This window comes from Myotis lucifugus, unplaced genomic scaffold, assembly GCF_000147115.1.
Source record: "Myotis lucifugus unplaced genomic scaffold, Myoluc2.0 scaffold_82, whole genome shotgun sequence".
NCBI classification, from domain to species: domain Eukaryota; kingdom Metazoa; phylum Chordata; class Mammalia; order Chiroptera; family Vespertilionidae; genus Myotis; species Myotis lucifugus.
The window spans coordinates 3,047,252-3,069,383 of NW_005871130.1; the positions used below are offsets into that span (position 1 = coordinate 3,047,252).

Here is a 22,132-nt window from a genome sequence, read left to right on the forward strand (position 1 = left end):
AGTCTCTGTTTCAGGGAAATTCCAGGACAGTGATGTGCCGATGATGCTTTCTGGTTTAACCCTTTTCTTAATGACACCCTCTCCCCTTCTGGGTATCAGAGAGTGTGTCGCTGACAGATTAGGGGAACGATGAGGAAAGAAGAGTATTTTTGCACAAAGGTGACTTGAGTTCTGTGGATTAGAGCACTAATTAGCGCTGTGCTGCAGCATCGTCCTGATAGTTGCAGAAACTGCCGCCACTGAAAATAAAGATCCATGCAGCACTGAAGTTCATGTCCGAGTCCCAGAGCTAATGAAGCCCGTTGATCTCAAGAGCACAGTATGCTCAGAGGCTAAGCCGGCGCCTGTCAGGGCTCCACGGCGGTGCTCAGACTGGGACTCCTTTTGTCTCGTCGCCCTGAAATGAGGTTTTCCACACGGTGAGAATTTGCCATGAAAGACTGAGCTCTGTACCTTGGCACACACGGCTTCCCAGCTGGCACTCGGCCAGTGCCCTCAGTGGCGGGGTGGCCCCCTAGCCTTTCTTGGGAGCAGGGACGGGTCCCTTCATAGGGCACATGCTCCATGCTCTTCCTGATAAATGATAATCCTAGAAGTTATCCTCAATGGGAATTTTAACTGATGTCAGAGTTTTAGTTAATTACACTAAATGATTTTTTGAGATTAATAATTAACATCTCCTTATAACTAAATATCCATAATTAATCAGCAAATCATAACGTGAAGACTAATTAACTTCAAACTCAAATCTTAACAGAAAATCCATATTACTCTCCAACATCATTAATTACTAGAGTAATCAAAGTTGTCCCTCATGGGATAAAACATAAAGCTTTGTGAGTTTATCAGCTAAGCTGTTAGCATAGAAGAATTTCCAAAGTAACTTCAAAATGGCATTACTGATTACAAGATTACGGCGTTATTCCAGCACATTTTCATTGGCCACGTGGCACATTATCAATAAGCTGTCCCAGCAGCCGTCTGGGCACCAGGCAGAGTAGAGGCTGCCCCTGAGCCAGTTTACAATGATGGGGAACAAGCTGAGTAGACACCGACATTGTTCGCAAATGGGGGATTTGTTTTCACTAATAAAAAATTTGAAATGTTGTACCTGTCAGTTAAGTGTTAAAGAGTACTTAATAATTAAAGAGAGAGTATAAAAGGAAGGAATATTGTGTAAAAGGAAGAAGTACACGGCACTAAATTAACATGGACATCGCAGGATAAGAAACAGGGCCCTCTTGGTTTCTAAGAAACGGTGGCCCCACTGTTAAAACCGAGAAGTGTCATTTCGGGTTTTCATGTGGGGTTTCGAGTTAAAAGTGTATTTAAGAGCCAGGTTTCGGTGATTGTATCACCTAATCTCTAAGTGCACACGTGGAGCGCCGTTCTGTGTGGCAGCTGTAACAATCCTGAGCATTTCACTGTCAAGGAGACGCGAGTAAGTGGGGCTGTTAACTGAGGCAGATATCTGAGGTGACTGGGTGGCAATCAGGAACTCGCAGCACTTCAGCTAATGGGTTATGATCAGAAACGGCTCCTAATAGCCAGCGAGAGGGAACCGAATATGAAGATTTCTATAATTTTGTTGTCAGCTAGTGATGTACTCCAGTGCTAATTATTTGGAACAATTATGTTTTCCCAATAACAAAAGAAGAAGCCGTGAATTAAGCAGGCTTACCTTCAGATCTTTAGATCACAGTTTAGATGCACTTGCCATTAAGAAATAATGTTTCTTTTTGCTTTACGGAGCCCTAATTATTGAAGATGCTTGTCTTTTAAAATCTCCTGCTTCCACTCCTTTTAAACCTGCTCCACGTGTCACTACATTGATGACTCAGTAACTGGTGTTTTCTCAGCCTTAGGTTTATGCCTGCACCTCCCATAGGCTGCTCGCTTCAGTTAGTTATTCAAAAACCATAATTAGTACAGTAATTAACGTGTGGCTCCTTCAAAGGAAGACTGCTGGAGTCACGGGACGCCTCGTCACTCTCCCTGATGTGCGGTGATAAGGAGGCCGTGGTGACGTGACAGGGCTCTGTGTTCTGCTCGCCGACTGTGCTGCAGGGGATTCAGACAGGACCTGGTGCACGGGCCCCACCGCTGGAAAAAGTAATTATCCACACTGTTTCTGTAATCCAGCTAGGTGTTAGCCTGCATTTGCAGCTGTCAAATCATTTGTTTTAAATTTTTTATATTTTATGAATACTTGGAAGTTTTGAGTTTTGCACATTATCTGTTAACCAATTTCCAAACAGAGCTGCCAAAGGTTCGTGTTCTCTCTCTCTCTCTCTCTCTCTCTCTCTCTCTCTCTCTGTAATCCATTATGGAGTGTTTCTCAACGATTGATTTCAGTCATTGATGGTGCTTTGAATTGATGCAGGTTAAAGTTTCAAAATCATAGTCATGCATTTCCTCAGAGAAGTTATTTGGTTAACTCTCAGTTTTCTCATAAGTCGAACCTATTGTGTGCCAGCCCTGGCAGAGGGGTTGTACACAGTTAAATTTAGCTGGGTGTGACCTGGAGGCACAGTCACTCGGTGTTGTGTTGGCCTCCCCTCCCTGTTTCTTTCAGTGGGAACGTTTGGCCTTCAACTTCCTGTAAATAGCAGCCCATTCCTCACAGCATGTCATCCGTCAGCCTCTGCTTCCCAGAGCCCACACTGTGTTCTTTCCCTGGGGTGCTCAGGGGAATGGGTGGAGCAGCTGCGATGGCAGGAGGCGTGCCCTTTCCAGCCAGAGGAAGCCCTGAACTAGGCCCCGCGACTCCACCCTCTTTTGCTCTCTTTGGAGTCTGAAGGTGGGATGGGAGTGAGAGTAAAGGATCCTGGACACTGAGTATTTGTAGGGAGCAATCACATAAAAGCAAAACCTGGTTTAAACTGAGTGGCTCTGAGTTGGTTCCCCATGATTCACAGTGGGGCAAAAGGTTCTTCCTTTCTACCTTGTCAGTGGATTGGTATCTCTGTGTGTCTCTATATTCTCCATTTCTTGTCCAATTGTCTGAGTTCACAGAATAGTTTTACATATCATCTTAGTTGCAGGGTCAAGAGTTGCAAGGACTATACTTGATTTCAACCAAAGGCAATCAAATCATTAAATATTATAAGTGCCTTGATACTTGTAGCTGAGTTCGTGCATGTAATAGTCAGTAGACTCTGTCTGCCTATCAGAACACACAGCTGCTGGGGAGCTCTTCTCCCCAAACATACACCATTGAAATTAACCCACACTGATGCCTCCTCCACTGATTAACTGTGAATTCAGTAACTTTTACACACTTTCTGTACATAGCCTTCTCAACACCACTGTAGCTGGGAAAAGCAGCTCTGGAAACCGTCACGGCACAGCTCAGGTGTGTGCCACAGCCCTGGCCATACTCATAGCGGAGGGTTTTTCTTAGTGAGATCGTGGCTCAGATGTGAATGGCTCAGAGGGAGTCAGGAGCAGGGTGTTGACCCTGCATGAAGCACGATGCTCTGGGTGCTTCGTGCACTGCTCCTAAAACTCAAGACACCCTCCCATGGTCATTGTCCCCTTCTAAAGACAGCCACTGAAGCTGAGAGCAGGTAAATAAATTGTCCAGGCATGTAGAGCTCATTGGGGGCTAAGCGTGGGTTTTCATCTGGAGCTCCTGAGTCTTGGAGTCCACATGAATGCATTAGTAAGGAAGAGGTAGCATCGCTGGCAGAAAACCCTTCCGTGTTTTGTGACTGTCAAATGCATGTTCTAAGGGAGACATGAATGACCATTGGGACAGCCGTGGATCTCCCCTCTCTTTGTCCATATAACAGCTCACTCGGTTCCTCTCACTCTCGCCCCACACACTTGTGACAGGAAATCATCTAGGTGCTGCTCAAGAACTTTCATGACGAGTGTTTGTATAGCCATGCACTTGCTTTTAAAATTGAGTTCAATTTACACAGAATAAACGTCATCCTTTTTAGGTTTGCAATGGGATGAGCTTTTACAAATGTGCTCAGTCATGTGGCATCACTACAATCTAGTTACAGAACATTATGTCCCCCCAGAGTCTCCTCGTGTCCCTTTGTAATAAATCTCTTCACCCAGCACCCAGTTCTTGGCCCTGCCTGAAGCGTTGTCTCTTCCGGGGTGTCACATGAAGGGAACTGAGCAGTATGTCGCCTTCCCTCACTCTGCAGACCTGCTTACACCCAGCAGCCACTGTTCTCTCATCACTGAGCGTGCTCCTCGCCTGCATAGACTGGCAGGTGGTTCTCCCTCCTCCATGGTGGACATTTGGATTGTTCCCAGTGGTGGTGGTTGTGAACACAGCTGCATAACCATTGGGCGCAGGTCTGTGTGGACGAATGTTCTCATTTCCTTAGGAATGGGGTAGTGGGGTGGGTCATATGTAAGAGACAGCCAGACTGGGTCCACAGTGGCCTTGCCGTTTTGCATTCCCACCAACAATGCGAGAGCATTGCAGTTGCTTCACATCCTCACCAACACTGGTGTCATTTGCCTTTTTGACGTCAACCATTGTAGTGAGAGTGTAGTGGTGTCTCTTCATGGTTTTAATTTGCATTTTTCTAGTGACTGAGGGTGTTGAGCACCTTTTCATGGTGTGTATTCCTGGGTGCATTGCTCTCATATTTAGGAAAGGCTTCCTCCTAGTGAGTTAAAACCTACCTCTGATGACCTGGAGCTGCAGCCCCTGCTCTACATGTCAGCTCCCCAGAACTGGGACATGGTTCTCGGCTCCTGCTTCCACCCCCAGATCCAGCTTGGCCAAGCCAGCTTCCTCTTGTCTGCTCCCTGCCCCGACCCCGCATTCAGGGGTGGTTTCTGGACCTGCCCTAGTGGCTGTGGTCTGGCCTGAGCGCTGAGTCAGATTCTCAGGTGAACCGTGGCTCCTCGCACTGAGTGCAGGGCTCTCTTTTGCACCCACAGTGTTTTCTCAAAGCAGCCAGGCACTGAGTTCACTTGTTCGGCAGCTAAAACATGCTGTCCTGGTCACATTTAATAAACTGCCCTCAGAAAGTGGCCTTGCCTGAGCTACTGGGAAAAAATGCTTAACTGGCCAAGTACAGTGCCTTGCGTCTGATGTCAGACCCAGCCTCCAACTGTCTAAATAATCGACAGATATCAGGACGTGAAAGTGTTGTTGTGGAGCCGGCCGGTTTTGTCATCAGTCACAGCATTTTTAATTGCTAAGTTGACATTGGGACATTCGGAGCTGCTGGGCAGTTGTGAACAAGTTCGGCCACCTTTACTCTCTGGCGTCTGCTGTACACTGCTGTGAAAGGTCTGAGAAACGTGCAGCCATGGCAGCATGAGCTTGTCCGCCACTGCAGACGTCCCAGCAGTAAGACGGTGGGCCTTGTCCTGGCAACTTGAGGGCCTGAGGGAAAGTTTTCGTAATTACAGAGTTAGTGTTAGGTCCATTTTCAGAAGTGCGTCATGGTATTGGGGAGAATGTCTTCCCTTTGAGCAGAAGCAGAGTTAACTTGCTTATGTACAGCATCATGAAGGGTGTTGTTTTCATAAGGAGAACAGGCCCTTAGAGCAGGATGCCTTGATAGTTCCGGCTTTGACTTCAAAAAGCCACCAGAAGGTTCCATACTGTTCATGGACCCTGTCACCTTAGCGTGTTCAGGCTGATTTAGGTTTTCGTCGTTCAGTGTTTGCTGCATTGTTTCATCATTTCTTATTCTGCCCGTATTCGGAGCAACCTGTCACACTCCCGATCGGGAACCAGATCTGTGCTAATACCATTTCCATGGCCCATGTCTAAGGTTTGAAAATCGTTACTAACAATGAGATTTTCATTGTTCTGTTTAAGATAGGTGGCGTGAAATATATTAATTGTATTGCATTGTAAGTAAATTACTTAAACATTCCAGATATGACTAAAGCCATATTTGACTGGTTTATGGGGAAAAAAGCTATCATTGATTGTTACATGTGGTGCTATTTAAAAGGGCACTATGTACCTACTGTTTGGAGCCAAGACTGAAGATGTTTGTCCATCAGGGTTCTCTGGTACTTGCATTGGTAACCGCCGCACTCAGCATTCAGTATAAGCACATTGGTGCAGATGCCATGGTGGCAAAGACCCTCCCTCTAAGACATTGTCATTCAGTGAAGGGATGCAGGGTAGCAATGTGTGTCTGAATGAGGAGTGACAGTTTTTTCAGCTTGATTAGGAAAAAAGTATTGTGCGTGTGTGCATTTATAAGTGTGTGATACGTAGCTATGGTCATCTCAACAGAAAGTTTTATATTAGAACTCGATGTCTAACTAGAAATTAACAGTCACTTGTTTTAATTAACATGCCTGTTAATAACTGAACCATTCCGTTTACATTGTTTACATGAGATTCTAAGCACTCACCCCAGAGCGTGTTTAATTCCTTTTTCTGGCTCAAGTCGGGGCATTCAGCAAAACAGTTGGCACATCGTCGGCCTCCTGCGTGTGCCCCTTTGCCTGCAAACAGTGGAGATGTTGCCCTGAAATGTGGCTGAATTTTCATGAAAATGAAACATGAAGCATGCCAGGCCCATCTGTGCCAGCTTATGAAACAAAAGCCCCAATTTTATCGTCACTGTCTTTTGTTCTCTGCAGTGCTATTCACACGGCTGCTTCGTGAATGCGGAGTCTGGGCCTCCATTGATCGCGCCTCTCTGTGCCGCACTGTTTATTCGCAGCTATAATACTTGTCACCCTGCACCCTGCTCTTTTTAAAACATGGGGACTTGGATGTCGAGAATCTTGAGTAATTTCATGAGGTTTCATGCTAGCAGACCACAGGGCTTTGTGTTGGGCTGCACATCCTGCAGGAACGGGATGGGCCAGGGGAGCACGCTTTTCACCAAAGGAGCCGGTGGACACTCATGTGAGCCTCAGAATTGTGCCCTGTTGTTTCATTAAACCGATGTCAGCTTTCATTTTCTTCCTGCATGGGCATTTCCTATCCGAACGCACGGTATTTTTGCATGCGGTGAACCGGCCAGATTAAATGTTTCTGAGTTGCCATTCAGATGATCAGAAGTAATTCTTATATGAAATCACATGGGGCCAAATATGATAACTGTAAGTCCATTTGAGCTGCAGTGCTACAGTCAGCCCATTAATTTCCAAATCGAAGTAAGACAGTCAGCTGCTGTGTTGTGGAGGTGGAGGTATGTCAGATACTTAAGAAAATGTTTGTCATTCATGACCCACAGGCAGGCATTGACTGCACCCTCCCACTGGGAGAGTTCACGGTGACAGTCAATAGGGGGTGCCTCCGTAGCCTGAGCAGTGGTGGGAGGCATGTCGTTCGTCTGTCCCTGCAGCAGTCAGCACTGTCATGGAGTCACGTACTCCACCAGGAGGGGAACCTGAGAGACATGTAACCCTGGTTTCAAACCCTGCGCCTTCTCACAAAGACCGGCGGGGCCCAGTAGCTGAGGGTCCCTCCGCCCACTCTAGCCACCACTGCTTCACCTTCCAACTGTCTTATAGTTTAATAGTCTGGTTCTTAAAGTTAAAATCATAATCCAACAGAAAGTTGAGCCAGTCCACTGCCAGAGCGTGGCCGTCAGCACGGTGTAGTCCCAACCCCACCAGCCACGTGGGGATCTGGTACAGGCAGAACAGACTGCCATTGGCTCGGCCCGCTGAATGGCTGTGCGGTCTCTGTGCTAACTGCCTCCTTCCTTTATAGTTCCTTTTCAGAGCGTTGAATTTAAGGGGAGGGGGGTGGCTTTCTCTCCAGGCACACATTTTCGGTGAAGGTTTGATCTAAAAAACCTCTTTTCGGGATTTGGTGTTTTCCTCCCCGATGTGCCTTTCCTCCTTCAGTGTGTCCAAGCTATGTGTGGGCCAAATAAATTGTGTGAAGGGCTGGGCAGAGATCGGCGTGGTGGAGCTGGAGCAAATCTCTTGGTGTCGAATAGCTCAGCTTCCCACTCGGCAGCCTCTCACCTAAGGCATCGGGCACAAATCACCTTTGGAGAACCAACCATTATGCTAGTAGTCATGCTGCTGACCTCACTGGGTATTTCTCCTTCTAAGCCTGGTACTGAGCGAGGTAGGTCCTTGCCTTCCTCTACCTCACGTGGACTCCTCCTCAGGACTGTCTACTGCGTGCTCTTACTTCCCGTGGTGACAAGCCCCAGTGAGACTCAGGAATTACACTCAAGCTGCACGATGGGGAGGAGATCTGAGTCGAGGCTCCAGAGGGAGTGAAGAGCTGATACGGAAGTAAACTCCGAACCTCAGAGGTTTTAATTCCTTAAATGCCCTACGCCTTAAAAACTTGAACAGCTGTTAAAGAATTAACACGTGTTGCTCAGCTTGGGTCGCAGACTTCGTTCCAGCTGCAAGGCATTAGTCTGGCCCAGGTGCGGACCCTGCAGAGGCTTCTGATGGGAGGGGCTGGTGAACCCCGGAGCGCAGAGAGCACCCTCTCTCACTTGCAATGCACACAACCAGCCTACTGTCCCAGATTTACAGAACTGACCTGGGAGGATTGGAGATGGCAGGGACTGGGGGCACGGGGGACGGGGGGGCACTATTGTCTAGGAGTCATGCACTCACTACTGATTGGCTCTACCCCCTCGAGTATCAAGATGAGGCACCTGTTGATCACAGAAAGAGGTGAGGAGGGAAGGGCCCGTCTCCCATCATAGCAGCTAGGGGAGCCTGCCTTCTCTGCCCTCAGCCCTGGAAGCTCTGGGCCTGTAGCTTTGTGTGTGTGACCTGGGACATTCCCAGGCAAGAGCAGCCACCAGGACACACCCTATGTTCTTCCCTGAGCTTTGTTGCCGGTGACTCCATGCAGGCCACCGGTTGTGTGGCCATAGGAACACCGTGTCACTTGTATCACGTCCCCACACTCATGGGAACTCTGAGCTTTGATTCCATGTGATTTGAATTGCCCACTTGTGCACGTCACTGGTCTCTGCAAAACATCTTCCAGGAGGTCCTAATGGATTGTGTATCACCCGGGCACTCGTGTGTGCCCCTCGTGGAGTGACACCCTGGTGCAGTGGTTATGTGCTCGAGGGCTGCAGTAGCATCCATTGTAAAACAGTGTCTCAGTGGAGAGGCAATTGGGGCTGCCCAGTTACCAAAGCATGGAGACTCCTTAGGGAATGAATAACTTTAGAGAGATGGGTTCCAAGTTTCCCAACACAGCCCTGTCCCCCAACTGTAATGCCACCTTACTAAGCACATATCCATTTTCAAGTGCACACCATGGGCATTTGCTTGAGGACTTGACCATGGCATGCATCACTCTAGACACACAGGCACCCTTGCAGTCGGCCCTGTGTCCCGCCCCAGGTGCTGCATCTTCATGACTTCCCATTAGAAAACCTGCCGGGCGTGTGGAGGGGACACTGACAGTCACTGTCTGATCGGGGCCATTGCTGGCATTCCACTCTCCTTGTAATTTGTAAGTTCATTTTTGTTCATTCTGCTCGCCTCAGTGCAATGATTCAAGCCTTATAATTTGTCTTCTGTTTGGTATTTTTAACCAGTTTTAAACTTTATTATCCCAGGTATGTAGTTTTGCTGCAGTTTTTACATAGGAGTTTAACTGATATTTAGAAAGATGTTAAAAGTAAAGGTTGTAACATTCACTGGTTAACATGGAAATCCATTCTTATTTCCACCTTGACCGTGGCCCTGCCACCTCCTTTGTGCTGTCTCCATGTACACAAAGGCTGAGGGCTAGGCCCAGCCGCACATCAAGGACACGCCCAATGCTGTCCCTGAGTCAACCTGAGATGGTCTGAGGAAGGCCCATGACCCCCGCTCTCTCTTACGTTAACACTCAGTCGGCAGGCTCTCAGTGGCCTCAGTTTACTCTGCTTGTCCTAGAAATCTCTGAGCACAAGAGTCAGGTCCTCAGCACCTGGTGGCTGCGCCCAGGTGATGAGTGACCTGGGCACCATCTCAAAGTGTTTCACTGCCCAGAATCAAGGAGCCCAGCTGTCTTTGGATCTCAGACTTTGGTAGAGATCAGGCCTTCCTGGTTCCTATCCTCTGGATGCACAGGGCACTCTCACACTTGCCTGCCGGCTGAACAGGAAGAGAGAGCTATGTGCCCAGCACAGCCGACCCATTTGAATATGTGGAGAATCCGCATTGTTTCAGTGTAGGCAGCAGCTGTGTCCCTCGGCTGTGAGCAGATGTTAGAGCTCCGAAAGCTTTGCTGATAATTAAAATACTAACGGTGCGCATTTTGCCCCAGCTGCGGGTCTGTTTACTGTAAATTTGATTTTAATGGTGCCTCTGTGCTGTTACCGAGGAGCGGTTTGCTTTTTACCTTCATGCAAAAGTGTCTGCAATGAAGACAAATGTCTGTCTCCTCTTGTTTCCCCGGGAAAGATATGAAGATGCTGTAATACACAGGAAATCGGAACGTGCCTACAGAAAGGAATGTGATCTTTTTGCAGGGTTGCCAGGAAAACAAAATGAGACACGTTTGGTCCACCCCTTAGAGGAGTGCCCAGGACCTGGTTGGCTGGCCTTATTTGCATAGTTTTTTCTTTAATTGTCTGTAACCTGTACAACTTTTGAAATATAGGCCTTGTCTCCTAAGAGTGTGTTATCTGTATTGGGAATTTTATAAGACTCTCAGAGGGCACTTAGGGAAAGGTCATCGGGATTCCTGATTTGGGGATTCCATAACGAAAAGGAATGTCACTGCCTGTTTTAATTAAGTCCAGCGGAGTCAGCCTTGACCAGGAATCTTTGAAGGAAGACTCCCCGAGGCCCTGGGTTCCCGAAGGTAGGAATGTGGCGGACGTCTTACATTTCACATGCTACACAGGGAGGCAGGGTGAGGGCTGGGTCCCTAGGTCTGTGCACTCCAAGGGTGGAGCTCTTGGAAGGAGAAAGGGGAAGCGTCCAAGGCATTCCCCTCCCAGTGGCCTGGGGCTGACCTCGCCATCCAGATGTGCACAGAGCCCAAGGCCCAGTGATGGACCCTGACAGCCCCTCCCTCTTCATTCCCCCGTACTGGAGACACATGCTCCTAGTGGTCAGTGACAAGATCAGAGTCCCTCCCAGAGCTGCCACCTGCACATGGGAGACCACGCCTCGCTCTGGAGTGAGATGTGCATGCAGGCAGGGCTCCTACCACTGCGGGAGCTTCTTGCAGGAAAATGATCCTCTGTAGAAGCCAATTTCTTAGGGTTTGTGACTCTAAAGGTAAACTGTTGTCTTTTATTGTTTGTTACTCATCAGTGCCCATGGAAATATCTCGGCCCATGGAGACTCTTCACAGTAAAGTTGAATCCTAGCTCATTATGCATTTCCCACTTGAGAAAAAAATTATTTTTAGTTGTGTTTTTTCTAAATGCCTTAGAATTTATTTCAGGGGTCTTATAAGATCATCTTAAAACACCACCAACCCTAAATGCAGTACTAATGCTAACTAAGGAAAAAAGACTAAAAGTCTTGTTATCTAAACTTGTATCCAGGCTTCCTGGAAATTTTTAGGAAAACTTGCCCAGCATGTCCTATATATTTGAAATAGTCTCTCAGAAATGATGTGAACTTTGGTTAATTTTTCACAGAAAAATAATTTTTCTGATCTCTTCTTATAAAACAACTAGAGGCTTAGTGTATGAAAATGCATGCACTAGATGGGGGGTTCCCTCAGCCTGGCCTACCCCCTCTCACAGTCTGGGAGCCCTCAGGGGCAGGAGGCGACCTGGCAATCAGGGGAAGGCGACACCCCATCACACCTCTGCTGCTGCCACTGCCGGCAGCACAAGCCTCAGCTGGCCCTCGTTACCTGTGCCTTGGGCCAGCCCTGGGCAGCTGGGGGGCTGAGGAGACTGGGAGACTCTGGAGGGGACTGGGTACCGCCATCCTGTAGCTGTGGGTGCTGCCATCTTTGAGGGTGTGGCAGTCAATTAGCATATTCCCTCCTTATTGGCTGGGGCACTACCATCTTTGAGGGTGGGGCAGTCAATTAGCATATTCCCTCCTTATTGGCTGTGGGCACCGCCATCTTTGCCATGGTGTGAGGGTCAATTAGCATATGCCTTCTTTATTAGATAGGATGGCCTTCATGAAATTGAAGGCAGAGCAGATTTTTACTGTAACTCTTTTAACATATATCTTTGGGGGGGGCAAGGGGGAGTGGTATAAAGCAGATATTTACCAAGATGCTTTTTAGAGAGAGAGAGAGAGAGAGAGAGAGAGAGAAACATCAATGTGAAAAAGAAACATTGATCAGCCAGCCGCCTCTCACACACTCCCCATTCTCTTAAAAGAAAAATTCTGGTGAAACTGTCATTTCCGTAGGACCGAGAGGTTTCTATAACCAGAGTCTCGATCACAGACGTGTGTGTAGAGCCTTCCATGTGGGGTGGACTCCTGCTCCTGTGCAGGGTCAGCACAGAAAGCACTCACCTGTGCACACAGGAGTCTGTGGGAGCCCTCCTCGGGGTTTCCTGACCTACACCAGGCAATTATTTTCCAAAACCTGGATACACTATAGAGCAATTCTCCTTATCGATTTGACTGGCTAAACTATTAGTAACTGCTATTGCAAGAATAATTTACTTCCAGCTTTGAATTTTGTAGGTGGTTATATTTCATTGAATTTTTATTTATCATTTTTCCTGCATTCATTTGAGAAACTTACAAGCTTTGTGACATTAATATATGGCCCTAATTTATTAACATAATCTGTTAATGTTGTTTCATTGTAATAGACATTAAGTATGCTTTCTTAACACTCTTGCTAAAATTACATCTTAAAATTGAAGTTGAGAAAAATTAAATGTGACTCAAGAACCACAGTCATGTGTGCCCCCAATTTTTATACGCAGAGTATTACATTTTTAATCGTATTACATCCAGAGTGCTTTTAATTATGACAAGGAGCCAACCTAGCACTTTCAAGCTTATGCCCTCCCAAAATATAGTCTAAAACACACACAGTGTTTGAGACGCCACCTAGCAATGTGTACACATGAATGCCATTCAGGAGAAGCTTAGAAATTTAAAATAAATTCAGGCTGTAGCCACAGAGCGGCTCACCTAGGATACTGCCCAGCTTCCCTAACGTGCGAGGCGTTTCACCCGCACAAGTCTTTTTAATGCCATCTTTATCTGCTACGCGATGCATGAAATCTACTTTCAGTTTTAGAACTGCTAGCCACCTTTGACCCCTTTAGTGGAGACACAATGTGACCTTTCTATTGTCATCGGCTTTCATTCTCCTGAAAATTCTATGAATTTTTATTACAAGTTTTTTTTAAACCAAGCTGAGGCTTCAACAAATTACTTGACGCAGATGAGATGAAGTTGTTGAAGTGGGTGTTAGATAAGTTTTACAGCCGCGCACTGCCGAGGAGGCCGGCCCGTGTCCTGCAATGTCACCCGCCAGTAACTGCTGAGCCTACTATTGGATAAATACATCATTTTATGGAACATTGATTGTTCTATAAACCCAATGGAGTATTATGCTCTATGATCAAACCATTTAGATTGTGTGTAGAGCACAGAAAATGCCATATTCAGGATGGTACTAAAAGTGCCATTTGTGTATTTTATGGATGTCATTACAGGGGAAACTTCTCTCCGTAGGCCCTGTTTACTGCAAAATTTTTTAGTCTGTAATGACATTTTTCATTCACAACGTATGCCTTCAAGAGAGGGGGCCCTTGTTTTATTTGTTTCATTCGAGTTTACTGCACAAATTCTGTACATTTTAATTAAATGTAAGCTTAACAAAAGCATAAGGTATTTATTCTGTGGGAAAAAATGATGACAGTGAGGAGAGAATAGCACACACACAGCCAGGAAGCAGTCAGGGACTGAGCCCTGTCTGCAGCGTCCCAGGGGCACAGCGGGCAGCAGACGGGAGCAGGGTTCGGGGAGGCGCGTGCCACTTAACCCCTGCACCTGCAGGGTGGGGTGTGTGCTGTCAGCCCTGGAGACTGGCTCCTCAACAAGGACGGGCTGGAAGGCGCCAGGCTGCAGGATGAGCTCCGGGAGAGGTGAGCCTGATTAGAAATCACTTCCCAAAGCAGGTTCTCAACCCTCCCAGAACCCGTCCCACTCCCCCTGGGCTGTAAGTGTTCAGTGCACTTAGTACGAGAAGGGAGGGCAGTACCTCCGCTCTTGTGAAAGCAACTGAGCAGGGTGCTGGAATTTCATAAGCAGGCACGAGGCTGCATTTTAGCTTCATTTGCACCTTCTCCACAAAGCCACGTACTGTCCTGTTGGAAACGGGTCCAAAAAGGACTGCTTCAGACACGCCAGCTATTAGCTGCTATTATTATCCTGAAATCTAACACTGTCTTTGAAAAATGTAAAGTGTAACAGATATTATTTTGGGCATCTGAGATCCATTAAAATGGGTGCGGGTTTGGAGCTATCCTGGTGACTGAGCAGGTGAGGACAAACCTGTACGGCATTCCTGTTTTCCAAATACCGCACCCACTGGCCGTTTGCACTGGTGAGCTTTCCAGTTCGTGTTTACTAGAAAGATCTCAGAATTTGAAGTCGATGTGCCCAGTGAATTCTCGGGCACCATCCAGTTAGAATTTAAAGTCACAGCAGAGATTCACATTAGTTTAAATGACACTTGAACCTCCACGTGGCTCAACATTAATTCATTACGGTCAGAATGGACGAATCTTCAGTGGCTAGATCTTTTTCAATCTGATTGAGGCTGTTACATTTTATAGGTGCTATTTTTCAAAGCAGTACTGACAGCACACGCAAAGTTATTAAATTGCTGAATCAAAAGATGGACCTGCACTCGCGTTTATGAACTGTGCTGGGACAGCGAGGCTCGAGGGCGAGGTTAGGATGTTGGCGTTGCCGAGCCTCAGCATACCACCTGACAGCAGTATTTACCCATGTGGTTTACTGTAATGGTCTAGAGGGGCCTCACCCACTTCCAGATGCAAATAAATTAAATAAGTAGTTCAGGAGGGCACAATCGCCAGAGCTGTGAAGGGCCCTGGGTAATTCTGCCCTGAGGGTCTCTGTCCAGTGCAGACTGCGGGGGAGACCACTCGGACCCCGCGTGCACTGGGCGCGAGCATTCCTTCAGAGGCAACTAAGAGTAAGATATTCGTCTGTCCCAACCACAGTAGCTTCTCCTGTTGTCTAATGAAAAGGCAGTATGCTCTCTCCTGTAATTAATTGGGGAGGGGTGATTTGAAGGCTGTCTTCTTTACTTTTGTGTCCATTTTTTTTCATACTCTAAATTAGTTTGAAAGTGATCTTGAAATTAAATTAAGTTCAGGGTGTAAGGAAGACAGAATGGGCAGGAAGAGCAGGACCAAGTCCAGGGTATCGTGCAGGTAAGTAGCATGTCCCATCCCAGGAGAGGAGCTGCAGGCTTTCCAGAGCCATCTGGTGAGCCCAGCAGGCCAAGAGCTGGGGATCCAGTGGACAGCACACAGACCACGGTCAGCAGTGCCTCGCCCACCCAACCTGGCCTCTGACCTCCGAGGAGAAAGAGTCAGGGAGGGTCAAAGCTGAGAGGATGACAGTGAGCAGCCCTTTCTCAGTAGGATCCCAGTGCTTTAACGTGGTCTCGTGATTCTTCTGAACCCAAACCTGCCTGAGGCCGTGTGCTTTTTCTGTCAAGCAGGACGGTGGGATAGGGGGTCCCTACAGCAGGGCACAACAGGCAGGTCCATGTAAGCATGGGGCTGATTCCCACAAAGCTCTCCTGATGCTCATATAACCTCAGGACAGTCTGCAGAGCCCTGGGGGAGCTGGCTGGTGGCCTCCTTAGTGGTCCTTGTTGTCTTCACTTGGCTAGATGAGTAAATGAGAAATCAGAGGCTCACTCCAGCTTGTGGAGCCGTTTATTTTTATTTTGTCCAATTACAGTTGACATGCAGTATCTTTTGTATCCGTTTCAGGTGTGCAACATAGCAGTTAGATAATCGTATACTGTAGAAGTGTTTCCCCCAATATTTCTAGTTCCTACCTGCCACCATACACAGTTATTACAATATTACTGACTGTATTTCCTGTGTATTTCAACTACCCATCTGTACCCCTCAATCCCATTACCTTTTTCACCCAGTCTCCCACCCTCTGGCAATCACCAGTCCAATCTTGTCTCTATGAGTCTGCTTTTGTTTTGTGTATTTTGTTCTTTAGATTGAATATATGAGTGAAATCATATGGTACTTGTTTTTCTCTGACTGACTTATTTCATTTAGCATAATACTCTCCATCCATGCTGTTGCAAATGGTAGGGTTTTGTTCTTTTATCTGTGGCCATATAGTATTCCATTGTGTAAATGTACCACAACTTTTTTATCCCACTTACTGATGGGCACTGGAGCTGTTTCCAGATCTTGACTATTGTAAATAATGCTGCAATGAACATAGGAGTGCATGTATTCTTTCAAATTAGTGTTTCAAGTTTCTTCAGATATAGTCCCAGAAGTGGAATTGCTGGATCATAAAGCAGTTCCATTTTTAATTTTTTTAGGAAGCTCCATACTGGTTTCCATGGTGGCTGCACCAGTTTGCATTCCCAGCAGCAGTGCATGAGAGTTTCTAGGTGGCCATTTTGCTAGAATCATGGATGTTTTTCACCTCGGTTGAAGGTTTGATCCCCGGGTCCAGCTGGGGAGCATGCGGGAGGCAACCAGTCGATGTTTCTCTCCTAGATCGATGTTTCTCTCTTTCTCCCTGCCCCACTTCCACACTCTCTCTAAAGATCAGTGGAGGTGGGGGGGCGGGTAATGTCCTCGGGTGAGGATTAAAAAAAACACATTAAAGGGAGTAAAGTGGAATATTTCTACAATGTAGTTGCCCTGAAATATGGAAATAATGGGAATCACTTATATATCATTCTCATGTAGGAAGGAAGGAGGTGATATTAAGGAAACCAATAGAAATTTTGAGATTTAAAGAAAAAAATAGGAACTCTCTTTGAGGAGTCAGTCTCTTTTTTAATGAAAATAAAGATGATAATTTTCATTCATATTTCCAGTTACTAAACATCAGCCTGCATCGTGGATGACACTGGGGAAGGCAAGTGTGCGCTCACCTGGGCCCCTGCCTGAGGCCTGATATCCCGCCTTGCCTGGCGTTGGCCCTCAGTTCTCTGCCCATTGTCCCAGCTTTGCTTCTGGAGCTTCCTGTCCGCAAAGCAGAGGGCAGCCCAAGTCTCCAGCCCTGAGAGCTGGGAGCCCTGCCGCAGCCCCATCCTGTCGGGCCCGGTGGCCCATGGCAGGACAAGCAGGCGGCTTTTCACTGAAGTTTGTGCCTGAAGCATGGTTGATGCTCAGTAAATACTTGCTGTGTTGTCCTCCCGCGACTGTTTATTGATGGCATATTTTTAGAATCTGATATGCAGGGCTTTCATTCTTTTGGCTGAGTACACAAATATATACCCTGTCTAATATTTGGACATTAAAGGAAGATTTTCCTCTGGGTCCAAAGACACTGCTGCTGACTGTACTGATCTTCACTTCCCTCCAGTGGCTGACAGTCTTAGAAATGACAGCAGGTGAGGGAGCCTGGCTCCCTCCCAGGCACTGGAACGCAAACACAGGTAAGAGTTGTAGGGGGCAGTCAGAGCAGGATGTGGGAAGGGCCTGTGCCTTCACAGCTATATTCTCTCTTGAACCAGGAGCGCCTGCCAGGCCCCTGGGTGGCTGCCTCTGTGAGCTCCCAGCCAGGAGAGGACACCGCTCCTGAGCCGGGTTCACAGTGATATTTCTGTTGAGGTTCGAAAGCATCTGCGGGAGAATTGTTTTACTTTTAAGAATAAACTCATTCGCTGGCTCTAACTAGTCCTGTCTCCCACAGGCATAGTTTCCAAGTCCTACGAATGCCGTTTGAAGGGCCAAGGCGCCACGTTCGTGGAGACGGACAGCCCGTTCACTGCAGCCGCGCTGGCAGAGGAGTCCCCGGTCAAAGACAGGCCCCTGCGCAGCGGCCGGCGGGCAGCGGCAGCGCCCGAGCAGGTGCAGCAGGTCATCATTATCCAGGGCTACGACGGGGAGTTCTCCCTGGACGCCTCCGTGGAGGAGACGGCTGCGGCCACGCTGCAGACGTTGGCACTGGCCGGCCAGGTGGCCCGCGTGGTGCACATCACAGAAGACGGCCAGGTCATTGCTGCGAGCCCCAGCGGAGCCCACATGGGCAGTGGGGCGTCGGGGCCGGTACTGCCGGAGCAGATGGCAGAGGAAGCCACCCAAGTGGTGGTGGTGGGGGGCTCAATGGAAGGTCACGTGGCCGAGCCCCTCAGCCCTGGTGGTGCAGTGATACAGCAGGTGACGAAGCAGGAGATCCTAGACCTCAGCGAGGGCGCCATCCCCCAGCCTGATCCGGCCTCTGCCCTGGACGCCCTGCTGTGTGCGGTCAGCGAGTTGGGAGGGGCAGATGGCAGGGCTGGGCCTGTGGACAAGGGCAGGGCTGGCCACAGAGATGTGCTGGTCCAGCTGCCCGGGCAGGAGGTGCCTCCCGCTGAGGCCGCCGAGGTCCACGTGTTCCCGGACATGGAGGGGAGCCCAGCCACCATGGAGCCCATGGAGGTCCTGACCCAGGTGGTGCAACCCTCTGCTGTCGTCGCCTCACAGGAGCGCGCCCAGGTGGCCTTCAAAAAGATGGTCCAGGGAGTCCTTCAGTTCGCTGTGTGTGACTCGGCCGCGGCCGGGCAGCTGCTGAAAGAGGGCGTCACCCAGGTCATCGTGAACGAGGAGGGCGCGGTCCACATGCTGGCCCGGGAGGGCTCACAGATTGTCATGCAGGAGGCGGGGGCCCCCGGGCAGCATGCGGAGCTGGCCGAGCAGGACGGGGAGATCTCACAGATCATTGTCACCGAGGAGCTGGTCCAGGCCATGGTTCGTGAGTCCGGTGGCAACTTTCCCGAGGGCGCGACCCATTATATTGTGACCGAACTGCCCCCCGGGGTGCAGGATGAGACGGCCATGTACTCCCACACGGTGATAGAGACAGCAAACTCGCAGGAGATCCTGCAAGCGGGGGCCATGGTCCCCAGTGGGACGGAACAGTTGACAAGCATGGTCATTTACACCCAAGAGGGCTCCCCGGCAGCCACAGTCATTCAGAGCCAAAGAGAGAGTCACGAACTCCAAGAAGCCTAAGGCAGAGGTCATGTGTGGAAAGATCAGCACATGTGGACACAGTGGTTCCTGCCCAGCAATGAGTGTAGCTCAAAGGAGCACCAAACACACTCTCCGTCCAAGGTTCACACTGCTGCTTAAAAGCGCGCAGTCCCAGGATGCCCCAGTGGAGGGATGAGAGCTGTGCAGCCAGCGGGCCAGCGGCAGAGCTGCACATGGAGGCAGGGCCCTGCACCCCAGATCTGCTCACTGTTTGGTTCTTTTGTTAAAGGTCTTTCCCTCTGTTCTATCTATTGTGCCGAGGAGAATCTGAGTTTTCTTTTCTGCATCACCACCCCCCCTGCTCCCCCCCCCCCCCCACACAAATGTTTTCCCATTTCAGTTCTCAAAGGGCCGTGCCCCACTGGTGGACGTGTAAGCACAGTGTGTTTGTGGCTTGAGACCTGTCTGCTCGGCAACCCAGCATGTAGCCGTTTACACATTTTATTCTATATTCGGTTAAAACTGCAGCTGCAAGTATTACTGTCTTGATGTAACCCACCCCTGTTCATTTTGTTGAAATGTGTCCCCAGACCAAAGGAAGCCTGTCATTCATCTCCTGCGTCAGTTTGCTCTCTTCAGACATGGCAGGTGTATTCAGAGCTCTGGTTGCCTTCAGCTTAAAAGAACCTTCTAAAGCCTGCGGTTAAGGAAAGCCTTGGAGTTCATGTTTCATTAAAATGCACCCTGTTTTAGTCAACCCAGTGCTTCTAATTTTGACTTAATTTCATATAATAAAGTCTCTATATGAAACACGCACTCTGGAAAATACTGTTCATACCAATATTTTGCTTTTTATAACACGTTCATATCTATGTCATTGTTGCGGGATTTATTTGTAATTTATGTCAGTGTGAAAGACTGACGTTAACCATTACCAACAGGAAGCCCCACCTGCAGCCCGCCCTGACCCACGTTGTCTGTGAGGCTCTGGGTCCACTGCAGCTGTGGAGCATAAGGTTACGTCCCAGTCATTTGTTTCTTGATAAAATTGCTCTTCTTCCTTTTCCAAAATTGTAAAATAATCCCCTCCCCCCATGCACAGGTTGTTTTGTTCTGTTTCTTTTTTCTTTGAAATAAAACTATAGCATTAAAGAGAATGATGATGTTGTATTTCCAGCAGTCAACCAATGGGCACCTGTGAAAAGTAACCAGAGTTCGCGCCTCTGTCTGACACAGGCTCCCCCCCACCCCCACCCCCGTCTGCCCACTGGCAGGTGTACTGGCTCCTCACCGGCACCTCCACGGCCTGGTGGGCACAGGACCCAGGCAGGTTCTGGTGACAGTAACATCTTCTGTCATGGTTAATATCTAAAAACTGTGAAGAACAGACATGAGGAAAGGAAGAGAGAATGGTCCCTTTTTAGTTTAATTAGAAGTACCATTTAGAACACCTTTCTGAATGGATTGGGGGCGGGGGATGAGCTTCCCGGAGAAGCCGAGCCCTCTGCCCTGAGAGCCCAACCTTGTCTCTGTGACTTGGAGTCCTGTCGGTCCTAGAGCCACCGCCCTTTACACAGCCACTCCTCCCCCAAAAAAACAAAAGGTAAGATTTCAAGTTCAACACTGAGATTCATAATTAGTTGAGTATGACTTGCTCATGTTTCTTAAAAATGGCAGGGCGAGTCAGTTCTTAAACACTGTCTCCAGCAAACAGTGACAGGATCAACTCCGTTTGTTATCAGGATAAAAGTGACCTTTACAAACTGGTGCCCCTCTCCAGGCTTCTCATACATGTTAATAAAAAAAAAAAGTCAGAGAGAGAAAAGAAAAGAGAAAGGAGGGGGCATGTTTTCCACTGGAAATATTTCTTCGTGCTCATCCCTGTTCATGGTAGCTGTGGTCGGCGCAATGCTAATTCCTCCCTGTGCTCAGGCCTGTACTGCTAACCTTTCTGCCGCAGTCCAGGCTGTTGACACTGACACGCTGCAGTTTACTGTGTGTGATTTATTTAGGATAAATATGTCTCAGGTGGCATTTAATCCTTCATCAAACCAGTGTAGCCTGCAATGTCAAACCAGCAATCACATTGTACACACAATGAAAAGAGCAGGCCTTTGCATAAAAATAAAACTGTGCAGAAGGTGTTTTGAGGCTCAGAAGGATTGCGACGGATTCAGTGGGCATTGTTTCCTATAATCACCGCTGGAGCTGGGTTAATAGTACGTCTCTTCTCACAGCACGACCATAGGCACAGAAGGGACCAAGGAGCCTACACACAAGCGTGTGCCTTGGAATAATGAAGCGTGGCCGCTATGCTCAGGGCACGGTCACCCAGCACATTTTATCCACGAAGGAAACATGGCCAGGTACTGCTTTTATTGAACTTTTTGTTGGAGAATATAACAGAACCTTAAAGAAGTAAAAAAAACAAAGCAAACAAAATATTGCCTTGGAGGCTATAATTCAGACAGGCCACCTTGGTGTTAAGCTATATCCAATTAAGTGACTGTACCTCAGGGATGTTTGGCTTGCAAGGAAGACCAGCTGCCCTGCCCAAGTCAACAGAGGCATGGTTTAGATTTAAGGCCCTACGGCGGAAGTTGGCCACTGCTCCCTGTGTATGGTACAGAGTTATGGAATGGCAGTTGCCATGAGAAGCAAGTTTTGGCCACATAAAGCCACTTTAATGAGATACTGTGACTCAGGTGTCCTGGTGGCTACAGACCTCGGTGACCAGTTGGATCTGAGGGAGGAGACACCCAACATCTCGCACCACACCACAAACGCAGGCAGACAGACCCACGCAGGCAGACAGACCCACATCACCTGATAAATGCAAAGAACATCCTGTATGTGGCTTGGTTTGCTTCAAAAACTAAGCAAAAGTGCTAAGAATGTGTTAGTAGCACTGAAAGCTCCACTGTCATGTATCAGCTCAGTCCTGAAATGTGGATCCTGAGTCCAAGAAGAGAGACGGCTAAGGATCCTTGGTGGATCCAGACTCAGTTACCTCATAGATGTCAGGGGAGAGCCATCGCGGCCCAGGCTGAGTGAGTCATGATGACGAACCATCAAGGCCCAAGCCTGGCCAGGACCAG

At 48.2% G+C, this 22,132-nt stretch overlaps 1 protein-coding gene across 1 annotated transcript in view; it reads left to right on the forward strand.

Moving 5' to 3' along the window:
* ZNF407 (zinc finger protein 407) overlaps positions 1 to 20,155 on the forward strand; it is a 385,654-nt gene extending 365,499 nt beyond the window's left edge. The window contains exon 9 of the mRNA XM_006090793.3: positions 17,773 to 20,155. Within this exon, the coding sequence (XP_006090855.1) occupies positions 17,773 to 19,073 (1,301 nt within the window). The 3' untranslated portion in view covers positions 19,074 to 20,155. The remainder of the gene's footprint in view (positions 1 to 17,772) is intronic.
* Positions 20,156 to 22,132: the final 1,977 nt, after the last annotated feature.